This window comes from Bos taurus, chromosome X (assembly GCF_002263795.3).
Source record: "Bos taurus isolate L1 Dominette 01449 registration number 42190680 breed Hereford chromosome X, ARS-UCD2.0, whole genome shotgun sequence".
Classification (NCBI taxonomy): domain Eukaryota; kingdom Metazoa; phylum Chordata; class Mammalia; order Artiodactyla; family Bovidae; genus Bos; species Bos taurus.
Window position 1 is genome coordinate 59,870,882 of NC_037357.1, and position 26,806 is coordinate 59,897,687.

Below are 26,806 nucleotides of genomic sequence, written 5' to 3' on the forward strand. Positions count from 1 at the left end.
CTTATGCTTATATTTTATTATTTAACCATTATCTTTATTTACTGTTATGATGAAACTGTATGTACCTATGCTAAGTCACTTCAGTCGTGCTGGACTGTAGTCCACCAGGCTCCTCTGTCCATGGGATTCTCGAGGCAAGAATACTGGAGTGGGTTGCCATTTCCTCCTCCAGGTGAAACTAGTATTATTAATTCACGAAATTTGGTATCAAGAAAGGGGTAGCAGCATCAGTTCAGTTCAGTCGCTCAATATCACCCCTCAAAAAGATGTTTATTCAAGTCTCAAGATATAAAGTCTTGTTAGAAATACACTTAAAAGTGAATGTGAAAGTGAAGTCTTTCAGTCGTGTCCTACTCTTTGTGACCCCATGGACTCCAGACTACCACGCTCCTCCATCCATGGGATTTTCCAGGCAAGAGTACTGGAGTGGGTTGCCATTTCATAGGTAATTTTAGCCCATGTTTAAGGTCTAATTTACCTCCAATCCCCTCTGGTATTTAAAAGAATTTCTTCTCATAGCATCTCTTCTGTATATAACCAGGCAATGTAAAGCATACATATCAGCTAAACTGAAATTTTAGGTAGGACATACAGAAAACATTACAATGAAATAAAGCAGGCAATGATCCTAGTCATGATCATAGGACAAAGAAGCATCTTGAAAAATCACCTCTCTACCTGACTGCCTAAGTGTAACACATTTGCTGTATTCACTCATGCTAACATATAATTTTATATTTGCTTAGAATTTAAATTTATGGTAATTTTACGTTTTAAATTGTTAAATGGATGGGTTCCAAGACAGAGACATAGGCTCCAGGCCTTAACGCCTCTATTTTACACACAGTGCTTGCTAATTGAGATTACTGTCTCTGTAGCTGCCTAGAGACTCTGTAGGGCTCCGGCTACTTGAGAACCACAGATGGAAGTGCCCACGCTAAAGAGCGATTTTTAAAAGGGGCTTTTTTTTTTTTTTTAACTTTACATAATTGTATTAGTTTTGCCAAATATCAAAATGAATCCGCCACAGGTATACATGTGTTCCCCATCCCGAACCTTCCTCCCTCCTCCCTCCCCATACCATCCCTAAGGGGCTTTTTTTTTTTTTATTCCAGATGCCCTGAACAGACTTTGAAGTAAAACCATCTCTCAAATGTCTCTTGACAAAACAAGGTAGTCAATAAAGAATCCCAAAACTTCTGTATCATTCAAAGATCTGTGGTACCGAACCAGGCTGCAAACATAAGGGTGTGAGACTTCATGATTATTATTTTAAATCCCACTTTTGAAAAAAAAAAAGAATTGTCAATTGCCCACCTCCTTACTATGAAGGTCCCGTGAACTCCTACACGCAAAAGGCTTACAAAAGTGGCCAGCACTTAGACCAGGAGCGGTCCTTGCTCTCCTCCCATCCCCGGAGACACAGACCAGGCGCCCACTGCCCCCTGGTGGCCATGGCCTACTTCCGGCTCCTGCACACAACGCGGCCGCCTGCGTGGCCTCCGATACGTCACATCCGGCCCTTGCGATTCGGGGTTGCGGAACCCGCGCGATGAAGTGCGTTTTTGTTACTGTAGGGACCACCAGCTTTGACGACCTCATTGCGTGTGTATCGGCGCACGACAGTCTGCAAGTGAGTGGGGGAGGCGGGCGGGCGGCGGCTGGGCTCGCCGCTCTGCGCTCGCCAGTCGCTGCCGCCAGCCTGACCGCTAACCTTGGTAACCTTGCCTGACCGCGGCGCTCGCGAAGAACCCCCAGCAGCTCGACCTCAGGTGCCGCCGCCCCTCGGCCGGCTCCTCCCCGCGCCTGACTGGGCCCTCCTTCCACTCCCCCGCTCCTCAGAATCCTCCGCCTCCTCTGCCTGTTCCCCGCCGCCTTCCTGGGCCGCTCCTCCCCATCCTCCAGCTCCTCCTTTCCCCCCGGCTTTTCCCCTCCGATTCTCCGCCTCCGCCTCTCCATCCTCCGGCTTCGCCCCTCCTTCCAGCGGCTCCGCCTCCCCGAGCCAGGCTCCGGCCCGCCTCCTGGTCCCGGGCCCGCCTCGCAGGCCGCTCCTCAGACCCGCTCACCGTGGGCCCGACTCGGCCCCAGCCGAACGGCCCTGCTGGCGCGCCGCCCCCGCCTGCCCCAGCCTTGCCCCGCTGCCCTCGGTCCGAGGCCACTGCGCCTTCGCTCCGCCTCAGGCGCCCTCCGGTCCGGCGTCCCCGCGCGTCCTCTCCTCAGGGCTCGTGTTCCCGCAGCCCCAGTTCTGGGCCCCGACAACGGTGTGCCTCACTCTTCCTCCCTAGTTTGCAGCGTCTCTTTAAGAGTGTTTGCCTTGCTTCTTCTATCTTGCAGGGCCGTTTCTTGCCCGACGTGGTGAGATGGGGCGTTTAGATCGCTTAGGGTTAGTGAGGCTCCACGTTGGGGCCCAGGACGGGAAAAAGGAGCCTTTTGAAAAACTAGTTCGACTAGTTGGCATCCCGTGCTTTGATTGGGGGATTTGTTGCCGTCATTGCTGTTTTCCAGTGGCCTGTTTAAAAGGCCTGCTTTTTCTTTTTTTTTCCATTTCAGATAATCCAGAGCCTTGGGTACAACCGACTTGTCCTACAAATAGGTAGAGGAAAGGTGGTACCTGAACCATTCAGTACTGAGTCATTCACTCTGGATGTTTACAGGTATAAGGATTCACTGAAGGAAGACCTTCAGAAAGCAGATCTTGTTATTAGTCACGCAGGTAAAGTGCCTTAGAATCGCCCGGTTTGGTTTTTGATCGACCATAAATAAGAACAGAATCTCGAACCTTTCTGATGTAAAATAAAATCACTAGATTAACTCACCAGCAGCCCTTTTGAATATAATACTGATTTCAATATAACAGTCGAGACCAAGAACATTATTGGAGAGGATTTATAATTTCTGGGTGATAAGAAAATGGGAAATCAGTCACTTGAAGCCCAGCTTTACAGTTAGGAACCCTAAACACAGAGGGGCAAAATATATATCCAATGACATGTGTTAAGAGTTGTCAGTTGAAATTAATATCTGGGCTTAGATCTGCAGGAATGTTCAGCAATTGGTCATTGAGATGCTGCTGGCTTTGGAAGATTTTTTATACTTCTATTAAAAGGTTAAGTAACTTGTCCAGTCAGTAAGTGGTAGGCAGATAACAGGCTGGTGCTGGCATCATCTACTCCAAAAGAATTTGTTCACTTAACAGTCTCCTCGCTCCCATTTGAGCTATCTAAATGAGTTTAGATTTAAAAGTTGAATTGACCCAAATATCATATATGTGCATGTTTGTGGAGATTTGTTTTATTTTAACAGGCAGACTCATAAGGAGTGTCAAAGCGACTGAACAACAACAGCTTCGTGTACAGTATGTTGAACCTGAATCTTATTTGTATTCAGGGCCCATGCCCAGGGCATATTACTGGAGGGCAAGTTGCAAAGCACTGAATCATAGGTCTTAAATTTGTTGGCAGTGATAAATAATGTATTTTTCTTTTTTAAAAAATATAAATTTATTTATTTTAATTGGAAGTTAATTACTTTACAATATTGTATTGGTTTTGCCATACATCAACATGAATCTGCCACAGGTTTGTAACACTTACTAGAGAGCAAGACATAACTATTTTTTGTCATTTTGAATCTATGATTAAAAGGCTTGTAGCGTTGCCTTGAGTTCAAGCTGTAAAGCCTGGTGAAGCACCTTAACTTTTTTTAAAACTATATTGACAAATTTGGTATATTTTTGTAGGTGCAGGAAGCTGTTTGGAGACTTTGGAGAAAAGAAAGCCACTTATAGTGGTTATAAATGAACGGTTGATGAACAATCATCAACTGGAATTGGCAAAGCAGCTACACAAAGACGGGCATCTCTTCTACTGTACCTGCAGGTATACTAGAAACTGATTATTTGACCTCTTGTCTTAATTCCTTCCTAGCTATTCTTACCTGCCTACCTAACCAACCTGTGTCTTTGACTTCTTACTTTCTCCCACTTAGCAAACATTTTGAGTTTCTCACCAGTAAAACCTGCTCCTTTGTCTTCTACTTTGACTGTGATCTCTGTGTTGTATTTCTTTCAGTGTCTATGCTTATTTCATTGCATGTGAATATCTGAATGTGTGTGCACATGTGTCTGTGTTCGTCTGGGTGTTCAGGTCTCTGAGGATATAAACTTTTGAGTTCATTATTTTTCATTATGCAAGGAAGGCATTTGCATATTTTCAATTAAGGTTTTGACTTCAGTAAATCCACTGGAATCCCTGAATTAAATTTACTCATTTATTCAGTCATTCAACTATACCTAATGCAAAGCAGGCATTGTTTTGATGTTGTGGAAACTGAAAGTCACTGAGTCATGTCCCATTGTTTGCAACCCCAGGGACTGTACAGTCCACAGAATTCTCCAGGCCAGAATACTGGAGTGGGTAGACTTTCACTTCTCCAGGGGATCTTCCCAACCCAGGGATCGAACCCAGGTCTTCCGCATTGCAGGCAGATTCTTTACAGCTGAGCCACAAGGGAAGCCCAAAAATACTGGAGTGGGTAGCCTAGCCTATCCCTTGTCCAGTGGATCTTCCTGACCCAGGAATCAAACTGGGGTCTCCTGCATTGTAGTCAGATTCCTTACCAACTGAGCTATCAGGGAAGCCCTTGGTGCTGTGGATATAGTGCTGAACATGACATAATGTCCCTGCTCTCTTGGTACCTGTGTTCCAGTGGTGGGAGATAGACATTAAACAGTTCATAAATAAGCAATCCAGGGAATTTCACATGGTGAAATGTGTTTTGGAGAAAATAGGGCAGGGTGATGTGATAGCTGGGGTGAAGACTAATTAGAATGGTTAGGGAAGGCATGACTGGGTGTGCATTTGAGCTGAAACCTAAATGTCTAGAAAGAGCCAGTCATGTGAAGCTCTAGAGTCAAAAGCAACAGTGGAAACTGCAAAGGCCCTAAGTTGGGAATGAGCTTGGAGTTTGGTGTGTTTGAGGAATAGAGGGTTAGTGTGGCAGAAGTATAGTAAGCAAGGGTGGCTGTAATATGAAGATGAAGCTGGGTGGGGAGAGCTCACATAAAAATTCTGGTTTTATTCTATGTCTAATAAGAAATATTTTAAAAGAGTATTTTAAGCAGAGGAATTGCTTTTTGGTAAGGAGTATTATTTTCTAGAAGTATATTAGAATTCAGCAAGAACTGATCAACATCACAATAGAAGGATGAAGAAAATTCCTGGTTTGTTTTCTATTAATTCTTCTTCCAACACTAGAAGCTTGCCAAAGGGTCAGGTCAGTAATTCCCAATTACTTGATTTTAAATACAGTCCTAATTTGATGTTTTAAAAGGAAAAAAACCTCATGGAAGTATTACAGAATAAATATTTCTTATGTTATTAAAAGTTGAAATTTAAAATAAACTTTAGAAGAAACTGGCTAGAACATAAGCTTTTCTTTTAATTTTATGTTTTTTGTCTCTTAGGCACTCAACAAGTACTTGTTCATTCATTATTTATTGAGCACATATTATGTGCCAGGCATTATTCTAGACACTTGGCATATGTCAGTGAATACAAAAACAAAGATTTGTATTTTCATTGAGAGGAGACAGATTCATTGAATGTTGCAGGAGCAATGGTTGGTGTTCTTATCCCTGTAATGATGGAGGAGAGGGAATGTCAGGGTGGCTTTGTAATATATAAGCCATTCTTACAATATTGTGAGTGTGGGGAGAAGCCAGATAATAAACATTACTTGGACTGCAGATAATTGGCATATCTGTCCTTAGGTAGTCGAGATTGTTACAGGTTAATACCATTTTTGAAGTAGAATAAATAATCATCTTCCTTAGTTTATGCAAGTTAATTTTTCCAGATACCTTTGGTGAGTATTTTCATTTTAAATATTAAATTAGCTTTGATTTTTATGTTAGTACATTAAAAAGGGGGAAACACTGATTTCATAAACACTCAAACTCTCAGGCTGAAAGGGCAGTTGTACAAGTCTCCAGTTTATTAATCTTTTTTCAGTTCTAGAATTCTTTTTTACTTGTATTAATTTCAAGAAAGTCACATTCATGAGTGCCATGAGAAGAATCAACAATTGGTTGTATTTTCATTTTAGGTGTATCATTTGTTTGCCACAAATCTAGGCTGGATGATTGTATGTCTGTTCTAACTTAAGTGGCTGCTATAATATTAAATTTCTTGAAGTAATAGTTTTATGTTGTGATTGAAACCTTATTTCCAACATGCATGGCGATTGTATGTTGCTTAATTATATATGGATTTATAATAGTAAATTACTAGCAAAAAAAGTTATTTTACAATCTTCATGCATGGTCTAGTAAGTCTCCCCAGCTTATTGTGCTTGTCTTGTAACTGTCACTTTTGGTTTCATTTATTCTGTTTTCATAAATTAATTTACTTCAAGTTATATCTGCATAGTCCTGAGAAGTGTTCCAAAGCCATATGACCACATTTTTCATGAAATAACATTTCTGAACTATTTCAGTTGACATAAAAGATTAAGTGACTGTTGCATTGCTATTGACATAAGCTCTTTGTGTTGTTTTATTATTAGTGTACGTACCTGTAATATTAAAATACATTAAAATTCACATAGTTTGAGAAGCATCACATTATTCTTGGAAGTTAGATTCAGTCATCAAGTGGGCAGAATTGAATTATGAAATTTTCTCCCATGTTACCTAATATTTTTCTTCTTTTGTTTTAGCATGCTTCCTGGGCTGTTACAGTCAATGGACTTATCAACACTGAACTGTTTTCCTCCTGGCCAGCCAGAAAAATTTTCTGCATTTTTGGATAAAGTTGTTGGATTACAAAAATAAACACTAAACTCTCAACACTTTAAAAACACCCCTCAAATTCAACCCGTGGAATGTGGTTAAATCAAGTTTAATATAGAGTATATGTTTATAGAATAATATAAATTAATAAGTCTCCTACATCTATAGAATGTATAGAAAATTTTATTTGTGAATGTTAGCATTTGGGTCCAAATTCTAATTGCAGTTTCACAAGTTTATTAGACTTTTTCCTAATCTTCGTATTTTAGTAAAAGAAATATATAGTGAACATTCACACAGTTTATCCTTGAATCCCAAATGGGCTTGGAATCATGAAAAAAATAATTAAATATGAAAGCTTTGACAAAAACCTCATATGTAGTTACGTTATGTTCCTTAGAGTAAACAATGAAACAGTAACAGACTTGTAAAAAAACATTTGAGTCAGAATCTTTAGCTTCATACTCCAACCAAATTAAAACAAAACAAAAATGATGGGTTGTGTTCTGTGAAATAAATTATTTATATAAGCTCAGTAATTACCTTAAAAAGATTAACTTTCGAGTCAGTTGATCTACTATACTTCAAGAAACTGTTATCCTGAAGAATAGAGTGGAGTGGATGTATTCATTTTGTTCCTATAAAGTATAAATAGAAAGTGACAATCAAATGTCAAGAAATAATTTCTAGGGACTGCCTCATGTGAATTAAAAGTCTGGGAAGAAAAAGGTTAGAGAAATAAAAAGAGGAAATATAAAAATCGCAAGGAATTTTGTAACGGTATAATCCCACCCTTATTAATAAACACAGTTCACAATGATAAAAGTGACAAAAATAATCTTACCCAATGCCAAAGCTTTACTGGTTTGAGAAGAGTAAATCAAAAAGCATTTGTGCCGATAGGAATTGCTGTTTTTTTTTAAGGACCACCCTCTTACAGTGGTATTGAAACATTTATTGTAGCATCATAGAGGAATTATTTATGTCCTTATAAAATTAGTTTTACAAATGAATAAATGATCTGAGGTGTATAATGGCCTAAATGTATGGTTTTAAAAGTCACAAAGCTCAAAATAGATACTTTATGAAATTCTGAACAGGGTAAGTAGTCTCAAGACCTATAAAATAAACTAGATTATCCATAAATATTGACAGTTTTTTGGTAGAAAGTTTAGATATAACTGATCTGTAAAAGAGCATTCACTATAAAGATTTATTTTCAATAGTATTATCCCAAGATGTTAAATATTCTAAACATTTTACTTGGGATGCATTAAATAATGCTTTTGTAGATTTATTTTCCTGATTGTGTTTTACTTAGGCTAATAATAAAATAAATTGTTACTAATGGTAGAAGGTGGTGGCTGAGAAGTACTCTGGGTAGCAGGAGGATGCCAACTTGGATTAAAATTTTGCTGAAATAATCTAAAAAGTGAGTAATCTATATCTACATGGCTGGGAATTTACAGCACCATAATCATAATTGTATTATATATTAGTGTTAACCAAATGCTATAGGAAAGTCCCTATTCAAATCCATAGAGTTTCACTTTTCTGGGCTTTTCTTTTAAATGTTTTTCTCTAGTTTGAGAAAAACTGTGGCTTAAAATTTGTGTTGATCACTCAGTCTTTAATTATTTTATGTCATGAAGGATTAGCCATAGGGAATCAGAAATAAATGAAAGGGTCTACTTAAACATTAGACAACTAAAAAGCCCTAAACCCTCTGCTTCTTTCCCACATGAGTACATAACCCAGATTCCATTATTTCATTTAGCAGAGGCTTCAGCCAGTGGTGTCAGTTGTGTGTAGTGAGTGACATCTTGACTACAGCTTTGTAGGAAATTTTGTATCAGTTGTGGGGTTTAAAAACCAGTGAATATCTTAGAATCATTTTGATTTGGCAGGAATCTTCAAGACCGTCTAGTTCATTCCCATCGTTTCTCAGGTGAGGAAGAAGGCCAGAGGTTACAACTTGTCTAAAATAATAGCCTTTGACAGAGCTGCCACGAGAAGCAACTTCTTGACTCCCATTCCTGTGCTCTTTGTAAGTGAAGTTGCTCAGTCTTGTCCGACTCTTTGCGACCCCATGGACTGTAGCCTACCAGACTCCTCTGTCCATGGGATTTTCCAGGCAATAGTACTGGAGTGGCTTGCCATTTCCTTCTCCAGCGGATCTTCCTGACCCAGGGATCGACCCTGGGTCTCCCACGTAGTAGACAGACGCTTTACCATCTGAGCCACCAAGGAAGTGCTCTTTGTACCATACCATAATACATGTAAGCTTTTTGTTTTCTTTTTATGTTTGCGTAGTATTTACTTTTGAAGAAGGCAATGACACCCCACTCCAGTACTCTTGCCTGGAAAATCCCATGGATTGAGGAGCCTGGGAGGATGCAGTCCATGGGGTCGCTGAGGGTCGGACATGACTGAGCGACTTCACTTTCACTTTTCACTTTCATGCATTGGAGAAGGAAATGGCAACCCACTCCAGTGTTCTTGCCTGGAGAATCCCAGGGACAGGAGAGCCTGGTGGGCTGTTGTCTATGGGGTCGTACAGAGTCAGACATGACTGAAGTGACTTAGCAGTAGCAGTATTTACTTTAGTTACTTTAATCACATCCAAGGGAGATTTTCTTCATTTCCAGAAGTTTATTTTAGTGGGAATTTCACAATTCACTAAGTTGGGTTTTCCTTTCGTGTGTTGCATCCTTACCTTGGACTTAAAAACCGGTGACTCCTGAGTTTTTGGAATCTAGCAAAATGCCATGGATAGGATTGATACTAGATTGAACAAATAGACTTTAAGACAAAGAATTTTAGATTTTTGGAATTGGTAGAGAATTTTAAAAATACCTAGTGCAAACCACTCATTTTACAGATTAGGAAAGAGGCTAGGATAAATTAATTGCCAAGTGTTTGTCTGATTGAACCTTATGAAGAAATCAATGGTAACCAAAATTCTATTTGAAATATGTATCCACTAAAATAAAATTTGTTTAGTTTCATTACCTGACAGGGCTTCAGATTTTTTTAAATCAATGCCTAAGTGCAGTGCAGTTTATTTAGCAGTTTTATGTTGAGAGATACTGAGAAGTTAAGGCAGTGAAAGAGAAAGTTTAGCATTTCGAGAAATTCACATTGTTGGTAGGTTCAGAGGTGGGCAGGTAATGGTAGAAAGTTGATTGATGTTGGAGTAGGTGAAAGGTGATGTGAAGTTATGGATGCTTGGAAAGTAAAGGATTTATAATAGACTGTTTATAATTTGGAAGGAAAAAAGGATTTGGTGTTAGGTAAGACAGAACTGATGAACTTGTTGTATGGTTCTGCGAAAAGTAATCATCTCAAAGTACTGTAGTGATTCTAGACACCTAGAACCTAGAATTAGAGCGCTGCTTTGTATGTTTTTAAAGGCAAATCATGTAGACACAGGGCAATATAAAAATGTGTACCACTTTGACAATTTGAGGAAGTTTTCCAAGACTAAGGATGTCAGGAATGACTAACAGTGATGTAATTTTTCTTGGTCCTTTATCTTAATAATGTAAGCACTTAATCTCTGTGATTTGTTAAAAATAGGAAGTTATCAGAGATGACCAAAAATCTTCATATGGTCTGAGAAATGAGACGTATGGGCGGATTATTTGAAATTGTGTTTTGGAAACGATTTGGACTGGGTGGTCCTGATAGCTGTGTGGTAATCAATCTTCTGCTAAACAGTACCATACTTTTTTGGGGGAGTGGGGAGTGAAAATAGTAACAGTTAACACCCATTGCCTGCTTAGTATGTATGGTGTACTGTTTAAAACATTTTATACAAACATACTCATTTATAATATAACCTTATGAAATAGTTACTGTTCCATTTTGCAAGTGAGGAGACTGACCTCAGAGCATAATGTGAAAAAGTAGTTTTATGCTACTTAAATATCCAAAAGATGGTCTGGGAATTGTGATTGTCGCTATGTAATCTATTTCAGTTTTTACATTGCTAATTTGAAAGCATACTGATTGCTAAACTCCCAGTTGGTTGCCTGGTTGCAACTTATTTGCCACGCTCTTGTTTTCTCTTAAAATGTTTGTATTTTGGGCTCTATTTTTGGTCTTCTTTATATACTTTTTCTTGGTATTTTCACTCCCAGGGTTTCTCATATTGTCTCCCATATATATCCCCCAACTGTGATTTGAGCTCCTGTATGGTATTTCCAGTTGCCTATAGGTCATGTCAGTCTCATAAATTTCTGAAGTATCCTAAACTTGATGTGCCCCCAAACAAATCTTACTTCTTTTCATGCTTCTGAGATCCTTATTTCTATTAATGGTGTCACCATTGAGTCAGTCCTCCAGGCTTTAACTTTTACATCTCCAATCCTTTATATATGATTGGTCACCAGATACTCTCAGCTTTACTTCCTAAATGTCTCAAGCCCACTTATTTATTTGTTCTCTTACTTTTTTTTTGTTTTTATTTTTAAACATAAATGCATGATAAGAATCTACTTTTTGTATCAGCAGGACTCTAGACTTGGTTCCTGCTCTGGAGTAACTCTTACAGTATGCTTGAGGAGGAACTATATTTATGAGTCTTCTGCCAGAAAAACAGTAGGCTGTCCATAAATGATAAATGCACTTCTGTAATTTAGTAGTCTTTTCTGATTATCTTGATTAGATATTGGGGCTAGGAAACATTGTCATCTTGCACACTTTCACTTCACACTGTCTTTGACTTGACTTCAAAATATCTAGTATGCCTCTCATTCAGAAGAAAGATGTGATGATATGGTGAAGTTTGTAGGATCAAGCGTTTGTAGAAATAGCATCTAAAACATAGCAGTGCTGATCCTATGTAATGTTCTAGTGGTATTTAAGGATCTGTCAAATAACGATACCTGTTGGGGATTTTTGGACAAACATGGTGTTAAAAATCCGAGATTTATAAAAAGCAGTAGCTATAGTGTTTTCCAGTAAGAGAGTACAGAGGATAACCACGAAATCACACTTAATTCCTTGTTAAATGGTTCATTCCTTAAATGAATATTCTAGTACAATCTGGTATAGTTCTTTCAATTCTTATGATTTTTTGGGTGGCTAGATAAAAGATAAGCAAAAAAATCTAGCTTTAGACGGCAAGGTAAAATACGTGTTTCTTGATGTTGATATTGATTCTTAAAAAATATTTTGAGCAGTTTTTAATACCATCATGTCCTATCTGTTTTGGTATTTCATTTCTAGATCCTTACTGTCTTTATGAATTTTTACTATATCCTGGCAGATTGATACTCTGTCATGATTGATTTTTGGGGGTGGGGTGTCTGTGTTCTGCAGCCTACTAGATCTTAGTTCCCTGAGCAGGGATCAAACCCATGCCCCTGGCAGTGGAAGCACAGAGTCTTAACCACTAGACCTTCAGAGAATTCCCATGTCATGGGATTTTGATGGCTACAGTCCTGCTTTCAAAGACAGTCGTTCTTAAGCTTTTGGGAGATCATGAAACGCTTCAAAATACTTAAAACTCTGTTTCTCTCTGTACTAACATTTTGCCATGAGTTACAAGGAATTTACAGGTACCTTGAGGCTGTGCTAGGTTAAGAATCCCTAGATGGAGGCCAACTTCAGTAATTTGATTCCTTGGTCATTGTTCATTAATATTTAATGATAACAGACTCCTTTATAATTAAACCCTCTGATTAAATACATTTAAATTTAGTGACTTCCAGTTTTTATAATATAAAACAAATTATAAATTTTTCTCATTTGAAACATGCCACACAGCATTTTGAAACTAACCTGAATACTTTAACTCAGTATCTATAACCCAAAAACTTTTGTAGTAGTTTCTAATTGATAAAAAGAGCTAAATGAAAATTATATACATTTATAGTAGCTATTTTAGGATATATTACATTAGGCTATCTGGTAAAGCAACATAGTGTTATAATTTACTCATTTACTGTCACGTGTGCTTCTAAGGTATTTGCTGAACCTTAGTTCAGTCACTGTTGGAATGTCTGAGAGAGGCCATATATTGCATTGTTTTCTGTTCATTTCCTCTTTTTTCCAGAATATACTGATTGTTTCTCTACTACTGTATGAAGAGAGTAGATAATACACCTACTCCCCAAATTTAGGAGTGAAAAACATTCCTATGTTTCATCCTAAGTAGTTTTCTGAATTTCAGTTTTTCCATTTGTAAATTAGTAAAACTAGCTTCCCTCATAGGTGACTTCTAAGACATGTGTGGCATGTTTGAAAATTAAAAAAAAATGTTGAAATAATACATTCCTCTTGGTTACAGTTTTTGTTTTAAGAAGTAGGATTAGGCTTAGAGATACTTTGCTAGAATTCAGTCCTAAGTAATAAAGCAAAATCTTCCTTGAATTTCATATTTAAATTCATATTCAGTCTCAAGCTGGGGTTGTGGTTAGAGAATTAAAGTTTACTTAGAGGAGTAAGGGAATGAGTCTCTTCAGTGCATCAAAACAAAAGAATGTTCTGGTCTTTATTCTCCCTTCCTTTAATTCCCTATCTGTCTGTAGACTGACTGGACACTGCAAGTAGCTTAAAAAACAACAAAAAACAACCTTCAGTATTTCTGTGTCAATATATTTTTAAACATACTATTTTTCTTTTTTTTTCTAATCTGTATTAGAATGCTTTGGGTGGAACTAGGGAAGAGAGGAAATGAAAGCAAGTGGCTCCTGATAATGTTTCTTCTGTTTTGCATATCTGAACAAGAATAACTGTTCTGGGAAGTCAGTTATTTTTCTTTATCGACTCCTTCCTAAAACTTTGAGGAGTTGGTATAGGGTCTTATGGCCGGATTTTGTTTTAGAACCATTGTATTTCTTTTCTTCACTAATCTTGCCTTGCTACTTCTGTCTTAAATGTTCATCATGAAAAGAAGTGACAGGTTCTAGTTTCAGAGTGCTGTTAAAAATGTTTTTTAAAAAGTTTACCATTAAATTTTTCAGTAATGAAAGACCGTAACAGGTTTCTATAGAATTGCAGAGCAGTTTCCCCCATTGGCCCCATGTTATTTCATACTGAAAAATGACTGAAGTAAATGATTTATCAATTAAAAAAAATGCTAATTGCCTTTACAGCAGGCAATGATGTTGTTATATATATATATATCTATTATTAATTTTTTCAGTTTTGTTGACTTATAATTGACATGTAACATTAAATTGTATAACTTAATGATTTGGTATGTATATGTAGTGAAAAATAAGGGCTTCCCTGGTGGCTCAGCTGGTAAAGACTCTGCCTGCAGTGTAGGAGACCTGAGTTCGATCCCTGGGTTGGGAAGATCCCCTGGAGAAGGAAATGGTTACCCACTACAGTATTCTGGCCTGGAGAATTCCATGGACTGTGTAAGTCCATGGGGTCAAAAAGAGTCGGACATGACTGAGCGACTTTCACTTTCATAGCAAAAATGATTACCACAATAAGTTTAGTTAACATCCATCACCACACATAGTTACAAATTTTGTTATGTTTAAAAATCCAAGTCTGTTTATTTCATTTGACAAGATAAGATTTATTATTTATTTTTATGTGGGCCATTCAGCCCCACAATTTGCCAGGATAATATGTTAATCCCCCTACAAGCTATGGTCAATGTTGATCAGAAATTTGTTCATCTAAAGGGAGGGCATATTTGTTACCCACTTTTGACTCACAGAGAATCACACTTCCTTAGACCTGAAAGAACTTAGACATCATATAGCCTGTCAACTTTATTTTACAGTTAAGTGGCAAACCCACTCCAGTATTCTTGCCTGGAGAATCCCATGGATGGTGGAGCCTGGTGGACTACAGTCCATGGGGTCGCAAAGAGTTGGACACGACTGAGCGACTTCACTTTCATTTAAGGAAATCAATGCAGACAGATTGAAATGGCATAACAAATTTCATAATCTTTTCATGATACTCTATTGTCTCTTAGAAATTAATTACTCAAAAGCATTTTTATACATTTACAACTATACCATATATGTCAGTGTATGCTTTTAAAAAAAAATCCAGACATATTTAATTTACTTATAGAAACATGAAGGAGTGTTATCTTAGAATTAAAACTATTAGTATTTATATTCTTCATAGTACAGAGAATTTCCCTATTTCATCAGTGAAAGAAGAAATAGACTATTTGAGTTAAAACAACGAATCCCTTTTTCAAGTTGAATTATGGTATGAAAAGTAGTTGTAAAAGCACATCAATTTTATGACAGGTCAAATGATTTGTTAATTATTTTTATTTTCTTCAATTTATTTTAATCTGTACCCATAGTACAGTGCTTAAAAGGTCTTTTAGGCAATTGTTTTTCTTCCTATTTTCAATGTCAAAGGGAGGAGATGCATTAAAGTTTGGGAAAGCACCTCTGAGAAGCTGTATTTGAATTACGGCTTGATTTCCAGTAGAATTTAGGTGAAATTGTTCTGTTTCTTACCTTTTTTTTTTTTTTGGACCAAAGAATAATTTCTTAGTGAACCTTTTTATTTGGCGGATAGCAGTTAACAGGGGGCTTCCTTGGTGGCTCAGTGGTAAAGAATCTGCCTGCCAATGCAGGAGACACAGATTTGATCTCTGGGTCAGGAAGATTCCCTGGAGGGGGACGTGGCAAACCACTCCAGTATTCTTGCCTGGGAAATCCCATGGACGGAGGAACCTGGTGGTCCATGGGGTTGCAAAAGAGTTGGAGATGACTTCGCAACCAAACAACAACAGCAACAAATACTTATTAAGCAGTTATGTAAGCATTTGACATGTAGTATCTAATGTAATTATTCCAACATCCTTAGATTTAGATCACAGAAAAATTCCTGGAGTAACATTGCTCAGACTTTGAAAATTTGAAAGCATTTAGCTATAGTGCACTAAAAACCATTAGTAACTTGAATGCTAAAGTTGCCTGTTTAACTTTGAAACTGAAAGTGAAAGTCGCTCAGTTGTGTCCAACTCTTTGTGACCCCATGGACAATACAGTTTATGGGATTCTCCAGGCCAGAGTACTGGAGTGGGTAACCTTTCCCTTCTCCAGGGGATCTTCCCGACCTAGGGATCGAACCCAGGTCTCCTGTATTGCAGGTGGATTAACTTTGACTTGGCCTTTTTTCCACTTAAGGGAAAGACCAGGTCAAAGTTAAGCAGGTAACTTTGGCATTCCTTGGAGCCTTTAGAACTGGACATGGAACAACAGACTGGTTCCAAATAGGAAAAGGGGTACGTCAAGATTGTATATTGTCACCCTGCTTATTTAACTTATATGCAGAGTACATGATGAGAAACACTGGGCTGGAAGAAGCACAAGCTGGAATCAAGATTGCTAGGAGAAATATCAATAACTTCAGATATGCAGATGACACCACCCTTATGGCAGAAAGTGAAGAGGAACTAAAAAGCCTCTTGATGAAAGTGAAAGAGGAGCGTGAAAAAGTTTGCTTAAAGCTCAACATTCAGAAAACAAAGATCATGGCATCTGGTCCCATCACTTCATGGGAAATAGATGGGGAAACAGCGGAAAGAGTGTCAGACTTTATTTTTGGGGGCTCCAAAATCACTGCAGATGGTGATTGCAGCCATGAAATTAAAAGACGCTTACACTTTGGAAGAAAAGTTATGACCAACCTAGATAGCATATTGAAAAGCAGAGACATTATTTTGCCAACAAAGGTCCGTCTAGTCAAGGCTATGGTTTTTCCTGTGGTCATGTATGGATGTGAGAGTTGGACTGTGAAGAAAGCTGAGCACCAAAGAATTGATGCTTTTGAACTGTGGTGTTGGAGAAGACTCTTGAGAGTCCCTTGGACTGCAAGGAGATCCAACCAGTCCATTCTAAAGGAGATCAGCCCTGGGTGTCATTTGGAAGGAATGATGCTAAAGCTGAAATTCCAGTACCTTGATGACCTCATGCAAAGAGTTGACTCATTGGAAAAGAGTCTGATGCTGGGGGGGATTGGGGACAGGAGGAGAAGGGGACGACAGAGGATGAGATGGCTGGATGGCATCACCGACTTGATGGACGTGAGTTTGCGTGAACTCCGGGAGATGGTGATGGACAGGGAGGCCTGGCGTGCTGCAATTCATGGGGTTGCAAAGAGTTGGACATGACTGAGTGAACTGAACTGAACTGGAGCCTTTAATTTTGCTAATGGGCATATGAACTTTAAAGACAGGATTATAGTATAGGGCCTTGAAATTCTCTTCTTAGCAACACTTATTAATAACTGGTGGAATACCTTGTTCTAGAGCACTGGTTTCCAAAGTGTGGTCCTGGGCTGCTGCTGCTGCTGCTGCTAATTTGCTTCAGTCGTGTCCGACTCTGCAACCCCATAGATGGCAGCCCACCAAGCTCCTCTGTCCATGGGATTCTCCAGGCAAGAACACTGGAGTGGGTTGCCATTTCTTCCTCCAATGCATGAAAGTGAAAAGTCAAAGTGAAATCGTTTAGTCGTGTCCAACTCCTAGCGACCCCATGGACTGCAGCCTACCAGGTTCCTCCATCTATGGGATTTTCCAGGCAAGAGTACTGGAGTGGGGTGCCATTGCCTTCTCTGGTCCTGGGCTAGTAGCATCAATACCACCTCAGAACTGCTTGTTTAGTTGCTAAGTTATGCCCAATTTTTCGCAACTCCGTGGACTGTAGCTCACTAGGCTCCTCTGGGAAACTAGGCAAGAACACTCGAGTGGGTTGCCATTTCCTACTCCAGGGTATCTTCTGGACCCAGGGACCGAACTGCATTTCCTGCATTGGCAGGAAGTTTATCACTGAGCCACCAGCGAAGCCATTAGAAATGCAGATTCTTGGGACCCACCCCAGCCCTGGCTGAATCAGAATTTCTGGGCATGCGGCAATCTTTTTCCAAGCCCTTCCCTCGAGAACCACTGTTCTAGAGGTTTGCAGTATTGGAGTAGTTTGCTGTGGAAGAATAGTTAGCCAATTGGGATTTCAAGTGTAATAGATGTTTCAAAGGACAGTATTTATTACTATGAGATTGCTTTCTATTATAAACGGGAGGAATTTTAGTATTGTCCTACAGGTCTTTTTTTAAAAGTCCTATTTTACTAATTTGGGGAACATAACTTGTAGTTACTCATTTCTGAGTCTTAGTTCATATCTTCTTTAGAATGCAATCCCTCTATAGTAATTGCAAAAATCAGGAGACAATATATAGTTCCAGTCCTAGTACTATTGCCAATTGGATGTGAAAACATGAACAAGTCTTATAATTATTTGAAACTTATTTCTTCATCTGTAAAGAATGAAGAACTTCTCTTCTTTAAAACAAGAGGTCCCTTTTAGCTGTAACATTATGCTTATCATTTTTCCAGTTTATTATGTTCTGTTTCTTGCTCACTTTATTGAATTAACTTATTTCCTAAGATAATACATGTAAATATGTAAAATATTAACTGGTTCTACAAGGCTTATAACAAGAGACAGCAGTTCTGTGTCCCATTCCTCCTCATCTCTGATCCTGCTTCCTGTAGGTAACATTTTATATGTTTTGTAAATGATACTTTCTAACTTGTTTCTTATCTTTAAATATCATCTATAGATTTAAGCTACTAGATCTGATAGAGTGCCTGATCAACTATGGACGGAGGTTTGTGACATTGTACAAGAGACAGGGATCAAGACCATCATCCCCTTGAAAAAGAAATGCAAAAAAGCAAAATGGCTGTCTGAGGAGGCCTTAAAAATAGCTGTGAAAAGAAGAGAAGCAAAAACCAAAGCAGAAAAGGAAAGATGTAAGCATCTGAAAGCAGAGTTCCAAAGAATAACAAGAAGAGATAAGAAAGCCTTCCTCAGCGACCAATGCAAAGAAATAGAGGAAAACAACAGAATGGGGAAGACTAGAGATCTCTTCAAGAAAATTAGAGATACCAAGGGAACATTTCATGCAAAGATGGACTCAATAAAGGACAGAAATGGTATGGACCTAACAGAAGCAGAAGATATTAAGAAGAGGTGGCAAGAATACACAGAAGAACTGTAAAAAAAAGATCTTCATGACCAAGATAATCATGATGGTGTGATCACTCACCTAGAGCCAGACATCCTGGAATGTGAAGTCAAGTGGGCCTTAGAAAGCATCACTACAAACAAAGCTAGTGGAGGTGATGGAATTCCAGTTGAGCTATTTCAAATCCTGAAAGATGATGCTGTGAAAGTGCTGCACTCACTATGCCAGCAAATTTGGAAAACTCAGCAGTGGCCACAGGACTGGAAAAGGTCAGTTTTCATTCCAATCCCAAAAAAAGGCAATGCCAAAGAATGGTCAAACTACTGCACAGTTGTACTCATCTCACACGCTAGTAAAGTAATGCTCAAAATTCTCCAAGCCAGGCTTCAGCAATACGTGAACCATGAACTTCCAGATGTTCAAGCTGGTTTTAGAAAAGGCAGAGGAACCAGAGATCAAATTTCCAACATCCGCTGGATCATGGAAAAAGGAAGAGAGTTCCAGAAAAACATCTATTTCTGCTTTATTGACTATGCCAAAGCCTTTGACTGTGTGGATCACAATAAATGGTGGAAAATTCTGAAAGAGATGGAACTACCAGACCACCTGACCTGCCTCTTGAGAAACCTGTATGCAGGTCAGGAAGCAACAATTAGAACTGGACATGGAACAATAGACTGGTTCCAAATAGGAAAAGGAGTACATCAAGCTGTATATTGTCACCCTGCTTATTTAACTTATATGCAGAGTACATCATGAGAAATGCTGGGCTGGAAGAAGCACAAGCTGGAATCAAGATTGCCGGGAGAATTAACAATAACCTCGGGTATGCAGATGACACCACCTTATGGCAGAAAGTGAAGAGGAACTAAAAAGCCTCTTGATGAAAGTGAAAGTGGAGAGTGAAAAAATTGGCTTAAAACTCAACATTTAGAAAATGAAAATCATGGCATCTGTTCCCATCACTTCATGGGAAATAGATGGGAAATAGTGGAAACAGTGTCAGACTTTATTTTTTGGGGGCTCCAAAATCACTGTAGATGGTGACTGCAGCCGTGAAATTAAAAGACGCTTGCTCCTTGGAAGAAAAGTTATGACAAACCTAGATAGCATATTGAAAAGCAGAGACATTACTTTGCCAACAAAGGTCCGTCTAGTCAAGGCTATGGTTTTTCCAGTGGTCATGTATGGATGTGAGAGTTGGACTGTGAAGAAAGCTGAGCGCCAAAGAATTGATGCTTTTGAACTGTGGTGTTGGAGAAGACTCTTGCGAGTCCCTTGGACTGCAAGGAGATCCAACCAGTCCATTCTGAAGGAGATCAGCCCTGGGATTTCTTTGGAGGGAATGATGCTGAGGCTGAAACTCCAGTACTTTGGCCACCTCATGCGAAGAGTTGACTCATTGTAAAGACTCTGATGCTGGGAGGGATTGGGGGCAGGAGGAGAAGGGGACGACAGAGGATGAGATGGCTGGATGGCATCATTGACTCGATGGACGTGAGTCTGAGTGAACTCCGGGAGTTGGTGATGGACGGGGAGGCATGGCATGCTGTGATGCACGGGGTCGCAAAGAGTCAGACATGACTGAGCGACTCAACTGAACTAAACTTATAGACTTTCTACTGTGGAAGAGAGGCCTTATCTCCTTCCTCATTTTCTTCCATATTAGGAAGTCTGTTTAGTTGCTAAGTCCTGTCCAACTCTTGCAACCCGGTGGACCACTAGGCTCATCTGTCCATGGGATTTTCCAGACAAGAATACTGGAGTGGGTTGCCATCTTCTTCTTCAAGGGATCTTCTGACCCATGGATTGAACCTGCATTTCCTGCATTGGCAGGTGGATTCTTTACCGCTGAACCACCTGGGAAGCCTCAGGAGGTCTATAGGTGATATTTAAATTTAAAAAACAAAAACAAATTTAGTTTATCAAATATGGTGAGATCTGTTTTCAGCATTGACATTATGATTTCTTTAGTAAATATTCACATATGAGCCATGTTGTGTTGATTGATTACATTTCTATAAAACTACTTCATTTTTATTTTTTTTTCATTTGCTCAGTTTTCTATAGAACTATTCTCAAGCTCTCCATCCCAGGAGGTCATCTTTCCTAGTATGTTTAAATATGCTAGGTTATCTGTAACTTATTTATTTTTTAATATGTCTGTGCTGTAGTTTTATTTTACCTCAACTGGTGGTTCTCTATCTAGTCCTGCTTAAAAGTCTGTCCTGGAATTTCCCCTGCAACCTTACCTTAAAATTTCTTTTGCTTCTCTTTTGGAATCTTCTGTTTCCAGGGTTCCATGCGCCCCACTCTTTTTTTGTGGGGTTATTAATTTTGGTTTCAGATGTCCTCCACTAGCTTTCTGATAAAGGTTGACACATTTTTTTAATCTTTCAAGTTTGAAAATGCCTTCTTCTAGTCTCCCCATCTGATTGACAGCTTGGTATAAAATTCAAGGTTGGAAATAATTTCCCCTCAAATATTGAACTTCATTGTTTTCTAGCTTATAATTCTTCTGTTGAGAATTTATTGTTATTCATATGTGTGATCTTTTGTATAAGATCTGTTTTTCCTCTCAGAAAGCTTTAGAATCTTTATTCCCTGACTTTAGAAATATTGTTACATGCATTGCAGATCATCTTTTTTGCTTTCATTGTTCTGACTACTTCATGGACTCTTTCAGTCTAAATATAGACAGTCATATCCTGCAGTGGTCGAATTTTCCTTACATCATCATCATCATTTCTTCCCCTGCACTTTCTTCATCTCATTTTGGGACTCCTGTTGGTTGGATATTGGCTTTCCTAAATTGATCCTCAAATTTCCTTGTTTTTATCTCTACAACCTTGTCTGTTTTGTGAGCTCCTCAAGTATAAATTCTGTTCCTTGTACTGCTTTTGTTTTATTCATTTTTACATTTAAATATAGCAGAATTAGCATTTTCATGTATAGTTCTATACATTTTTAAAAATGTATAATGTAAGATACAGAACTCTTCCACTCCATCTTTAAATCCCCTCCTGTCATCCCTTTACAGTCAACCCTTTGCTGCAATCCTAACAACTGGCAGCAACTGATCTATTTTCCCTTTCTATAGTTTTGTCTTTTCCAGTATATCGTATAAATGCAGTCATACAGTATGTAACCCTTTGAAGCTCTCTTCATTGGCTTAGCACAGTGCATTTGGAATTCACCCATATTCTTGTATGTATCCATAATTATTCTTTATTGTTGAGGAATATTCTGTTTTATGGATATACCACAGTTTTTCCATTCACCATTTGAAGGATGTTTGGATTGTTTCCAGCTTGGGAGGAATCATGATTATTAATAAAGCTGCTATAAATATTCATGTGCAGGTTTTTGTGTGAACTTAAGTTTTCATTTCTCTTGGATATTTACCCAGAAGTGGGGTTGTTAGGTCATAGGACAACTCTATTTTATAAGAATCTGCTAAACTATTTTTCCAGAGTGGATGTACTATTTTATATTCCTACCAGCAACATATGAGAGTTCCAGTTGTTCTTCATCTTTGTCAATACTTGGTATTGTCATTTAAAAAAATATTTTGGTCATTCTTTGATGTATGTAGTAGTATCTCATTAAAGGTAAACACATGGCCAATAAGTACATGAAGAGATGATCAACATTATTAGCCATCAGGGGAATGCAAAAAAAAGCAAAAAACACAAAGAAGATACCATTTCATACCTACGTGGGATGGCTATAATCCAAGAGATGGACAATAATGTGATTTGGGAACTCTCATATGCTACAGATGAGAATGACGGTAGTGCAGCTGAAGCAATTCCATTCCTTGGTATTACCCAAGAGAATAGAAGTGTCCAGACAAAAACTTGCACATGAATGTTTATAACAGCATCAGTCATTTGATTGTCAAAAAGTGGAAACTACCCACATAGCTGTCAACTGATGAATGGATAACTAAAATCTACCTTAACTATACAAAGGATTGAAATACTGATACATAGGTGCTCCTTGAACACATCGTACTAAGTGAAAGAAGTCAGTTCCACAGGATAGTATATTATATACCATTTGTTCGAGGTGTCCAGTATAGGCAAATACATAGAGACAGTAAATCAGTGGTTCCCTGGAGTTGGTGGGGATAGGAGGATTGGAGGCTGATGGTTGTGAGATGTGGGGTTTCATTTTGGGGGTAATAAAAATGTTCTAAAATTGATTGTGGTAATGGATGTATAACTGTAAATATACCAAAAAATCATTGAAATGTACTTTGTGAGTGAATGGTATAGTATGTGAACTATATTATAAAGTTATTTTAAAATCACCAGAGTTTTAAATATACAATTCAGTAATTTTTAGTGAATACACAGAGTTGTGCAGACATCAACACAAAAGTTTTATAACATTTTTATCCATCAAAAAGATCCTTTGTGCCTGTTTGCATTTAATACTTATTCCCATCCTAACTGTAGGCAACCACTAACCTGCTTTCTTTCTCTTTAGACTTGTATTTTTGGTATATTTCATATGGATGGAATCATATCTTTTGGAATCATGCCCCTTTTGCATCTGGCTTCTTTTACTTAGGATCCAGTTTCTCCACAACCATGCTGCCACTTGTTATTGTCTGTATTATTTATCATAGCCACCCTAGTAGGTGTGTAGTGATGTCTTATTGTGGTTTTAATTCGCATTTTCCTAATGACTAATGATGTTAAACATTATCTTATGTGCTATAATTAGCCATTCCTGTATCTTTGGTGATATATGTAGTCAAATCTTTGCCCATTTTTAAATTGTTTAGTTGTTTTCTTATTGTTGACTTTTGAGTTCTTTTATATATTTTTGGTACAAAGCTTTTTTGTCAGATGATATACAGATATATTCTTCCAGTCTGTGGCTTGTGTTTTCACTTTCCTAACAGTGTCATTTGCAGAGCAAAAGTTCTTAATTTTGGTAAAGTCCAATTAATCAGTTTTTCTTTTATTATATTATACCTAAGTTCTCTTACTAACTCAAGGTCTTGACGATTTTCTCCTTCTAAAAGTTTTCAAGTTTTATTCTATATTTCTATCTTTGATCCATTTTGAGTTAATTATATCATAGAAGATCGGAGAAGGCAATGGCACCCCACTCCAGTACTTTTGCCTGGAAAATCCTATGGACGGAGGAGCCTGGTGGGCTACAGTCCATGGGGTTGCTAAGAGTCGGACATGACTGAGCGACTTCACTTTCACTTTCATGCATTGGAGAAGGAAATGGTAACCCACTCCAGTGTTCTTGCCTGGAGAATCCCAGGGACGGCTGCGGAGCCTGATGGGCTGCCATCATGGGGTCGCACAGAGTTGGACATGACTGAAGCGACTTAGCAGCATATCATAGAAGATATGAGGTATAGGTTGAGGATCATTTTTTTTTCTTTTGCATATGGCTGTCAAGTGTTTCTTCCAGCACTGTTTGATAAAACCATTAATTTTTTCTGTATTGAGCTGCTCTTGCAACTTCGTCAAAAATCATATTTGTATGGGTCTCTTTCTGTGTGTTTTCTCTGTGTGTTTACATTTACTTTCCTCTATCTTTGTCTTCCTGCCTCTAATATTTCTTCTGTTCTTGCTCTTTCTCCTCTTTTCTGATTCTCTCTCCTATTTTCCCTTTTTCTGTCCCCTTTCTCAAAATGAAATGTATGGGTTAATATTTTTAGTTTAAAGGACAGTAAATATGAAGAATGTCTATTTTCTCTACAAGTAAGAAATTCCAAAAATGAAATAACTTTTTCACTGTAACTCAGTTTTTCTCAGTGAATTTGGGGTCTTAAAGAAAGATGGTGATCCCTCTTCCAAAACCATGTTTCAGGACTTTGCACCAGTGTTTTGATTTCTTTAAAAAAGAAGTTAGTCAAGGTAATTTCAAATTAGCATGCTAAAGAAGGTAAAGGTTTTATTTTTTTCTTCCATGCTTTTATTTCTCTCCTAAACTGTAAAATTGATTATTGATGCTTTTCCTATAAGGGGCAGTGGTCATTACTACTGGAGCCACAGATAACAGAAAAACAGTTTTGAAAGCAGCTTAATTTTACAGCTTCTCCAAAACCAGCTTTAGATCTATTATTTTTTTAAAAACACTTAGAAAAAGTAAGGATGAAATTAGATTTTGGCATTTAATTAATACTTGACAGTGGAATCAGGTAATGTGAGTGACCAGTCGTTTTTGAGGCTTACAAAGAACAGTCATATTTACTTTGGTTTTCTCAGAATTCAGAGCAGTTTTTTTCCAGAAAAGTGCCCTAAACATTGAATCACGCCTCTAGTGCTGTGCCACAGCATTTTAAATGTAGTCCATTAGAAAGTTTGTGGGTAAGATATTTTTCATTACACTTCATTTTACATTTTAATTGTTTGCATTTTCAGAGAAACACCCTTTTTTGCAATTTCTCTTTCTGTTAATGTTAATACAAAAGTTTGGAGACATTAGTCAAGAACTGTGTCAGTGTTTCCTAGCATGACTAATGGATTTAATTTCTGTCATCCTGAAAGTGACAGTCGCTCGGTCGTGTCCGGCTCTTTACGACTCCATGGACTATACAGTCCATGGAATTCTCCAGGACAGAATACTGTAGTTGGTAGCCTTTCCCTTTTCCAGGGGATCTTCCCAACCCAGGTCTCCTGCATTGCAGGTGGATTCTTTACCAGCTGAGCCTCCAGGGAAGTCCATTCTATGATCCTAGCAGAGGGTTATTATCTAGGAGAATTAAATAAGATTACTTAAATCTCATACCTGAAATAACTGCTTTGGCACTTTACTTGAGATGTGACCTCTACCACTTTAGATTAAGGAAGTCCGCCACCCCACCCCCAATTTCTTTGTTTTTTAAGATAGTACAAAAGCTTACTTAGTTAATTGTGTTCAGATTTTTTTTTCCCCCTCTCATCTCCATGAAACTATGAAGGGAGCAGGAAACTTGGGCAGAGACTGAAAATTCGGCAGAGGTCTTAAAGCAGTGTCATGTGGGCTGAGGTGCATCATACACACCTGAGCCTTATTGCAGTTCCTTTGCAACCTCGTGCAGCAGTTGCCTTGAATTAAGCTGCAAGCTCAGGTTCTTTTTGGTCAGAAAGCTCAGCTGCTTGTGAATACTTCTCTCAACCTTGGGCTGGTTGGGTTAATCCCACCGTTCCCCAACTGGGTAGCTCTGCAAGTTCCTTCTCCCTCTCATGTCTCCTTCTCAAATCAAGTTCTTTCTTTGTAGGAGCATCGGCTCTTCCTCTTCTTTTCACAGGGTCCTGACTTAGCCTGGGCAAGCCAGCCCGTTGCTTCTGCTCCTGAGAAGTGCCAAGATTCTGCAGCGCTGACTCCAACTGCCTTCTCATGCCTAGACTTTGGGCTGCTTTCCGGATACCTGCATAAGCAAGCCCTTGTCACTGCTACCTATTCCTCCCTGCGCTCTGCTTTTTCCTTCTTGCCACACGTGTGTTCCCTTCTCCCCCTGCCCACCTCTATCCCTTGTACACAATGCATAAAGGATGGAAAAAGTACTGCGGCCAGAAGCCTCTGAATGAGGCATCAATGGATGAATATTTAGGCAGCTTAGGGCTGTTTCGAAAGCTGACTGCCAAGGATGCCTCTTGCCTCTTTCGTGCTATTTCAGAGCAGGTAAAAGGAAAACAAATATACCTTTCCCATGCTAAGTTTTTGGAGTTTGAGACTTGGCACAGTACTGTAGCTGAAAGAACTGTAACCCACCAAAACAAAATTCCCTTCTCTTTTTCGTATTTAAAACATTACGTTCTCTCTGGTACTTAACTAGCTTGGTGTGTGCCTTTGCCGATTAGTTCAAATATATTGCTGTGCCTTTGTTGTCTTTTCTAAATGACACTTTGGAATGTAAGAGATAACATAATGAGGTTAAAAAATCTTTGAAATGTATCTTGATCCTTTATAAGCAACTCTGTGTTCTTCTAAACTTTATACCTAAGGAAAAATTTATAGATGGTGCCCATAAGTAGTAGAAGGGGGGAGCATGACAGAATCACCTCCTCAGTATCATTAAAGATGACA

The 26,806-nt window shown here is 38.5% G+C and overlaps 3 protein-coding genes across 17 annotated transcripts in view; 2 read left to right on the top strand and 1 right to left on the bottom strand.

Annotated features, from left to right (window-relative positions):
- The window catches only part of DCX (doublecortin), a 407,667-nt gene extending 406,170 nt beyond the window's left edge, over positions 1–1,497 (bottom strand). For all 5 annotated transcript variants that reach the window (XR_009493457.1, XM_024988355.2, XM_024988353.2 and 2 more), the window contains exon 1: positions 1,318–1,497. The gene's annotated coding sequence lies outside the window, so the exon portion shown is untranslated. The remainder of the gene's footprint in view (positions 1–1,317) is intronic.
- Positions 1,498–1,527: 30 nt separating this feature from the next.
- Positions 1,528–7,285, top strand: LOC107132045 (UDP-N-acetylglucosamine transferase subunit ALG13 homolog). Of its 4 annotated transcripts, none has more exons than XM_015461622.3 (4): positions 1,528–1,633; positions 2,551–2,713; positions 3,740–3,878; positions 6,718–7,285. In XM_015461622.3, exons 1-4 carry the CDS (start codon positions 1,553–1,555, stop codon positions 6,830–6,832), a joined length of 498 nt encoding a protein of 165 aa, XP_015317108.1. In that variant the 5' UTR covers positions 1,528–1,552; the 3' UTR covers positions 6,833–7,285. The 4 variants fall into 4 exon arrangements, with proteins under 4 accessions (XP_015317108.1, XP_015317109.1, XP_015317110.1 ...); XM_015461623.3 differs by lacking the exon at positions 6,718–7,285 and adding an exon at positions 5,159–6,705; XM_015461624.3 differs by lacking the exon at positions 1,528–1,633 and adding an exon at positions 1,959–2,261.
- A 467-nt stretch (positions 7,286–7,752) lies between these two features.
- ALG13 (putative bifunctional UDP-N-acetylglucosamine transferase and deubiquitinase ALG13) overlaps positions 7,753–26,806 on the top strand; it is a 72,722-nt gene continuing 53,668 nt past the window's right edge. For 3 of the 8 annotated variants that reach the window (XM_024988704.2, XM_024988708.2, XM_024988707.2), the window contains exon 1: positions 7,753–26,401. In XM_024988704.2, coding sequence (XP_024844472.1) covers positions 26,261–26,401 — 141 coding nt within the window. In that variant the 5' untranslated portion in view covers positions 7,753–26,260. The remainder of the gene's footprint in view (positions 26,402–26,806) is intronic. The other 5 variants (XM_024988703.2, XM_024988710.2, XM_059883676.1 and 2 more) reach the window with 5 other exon arrangements.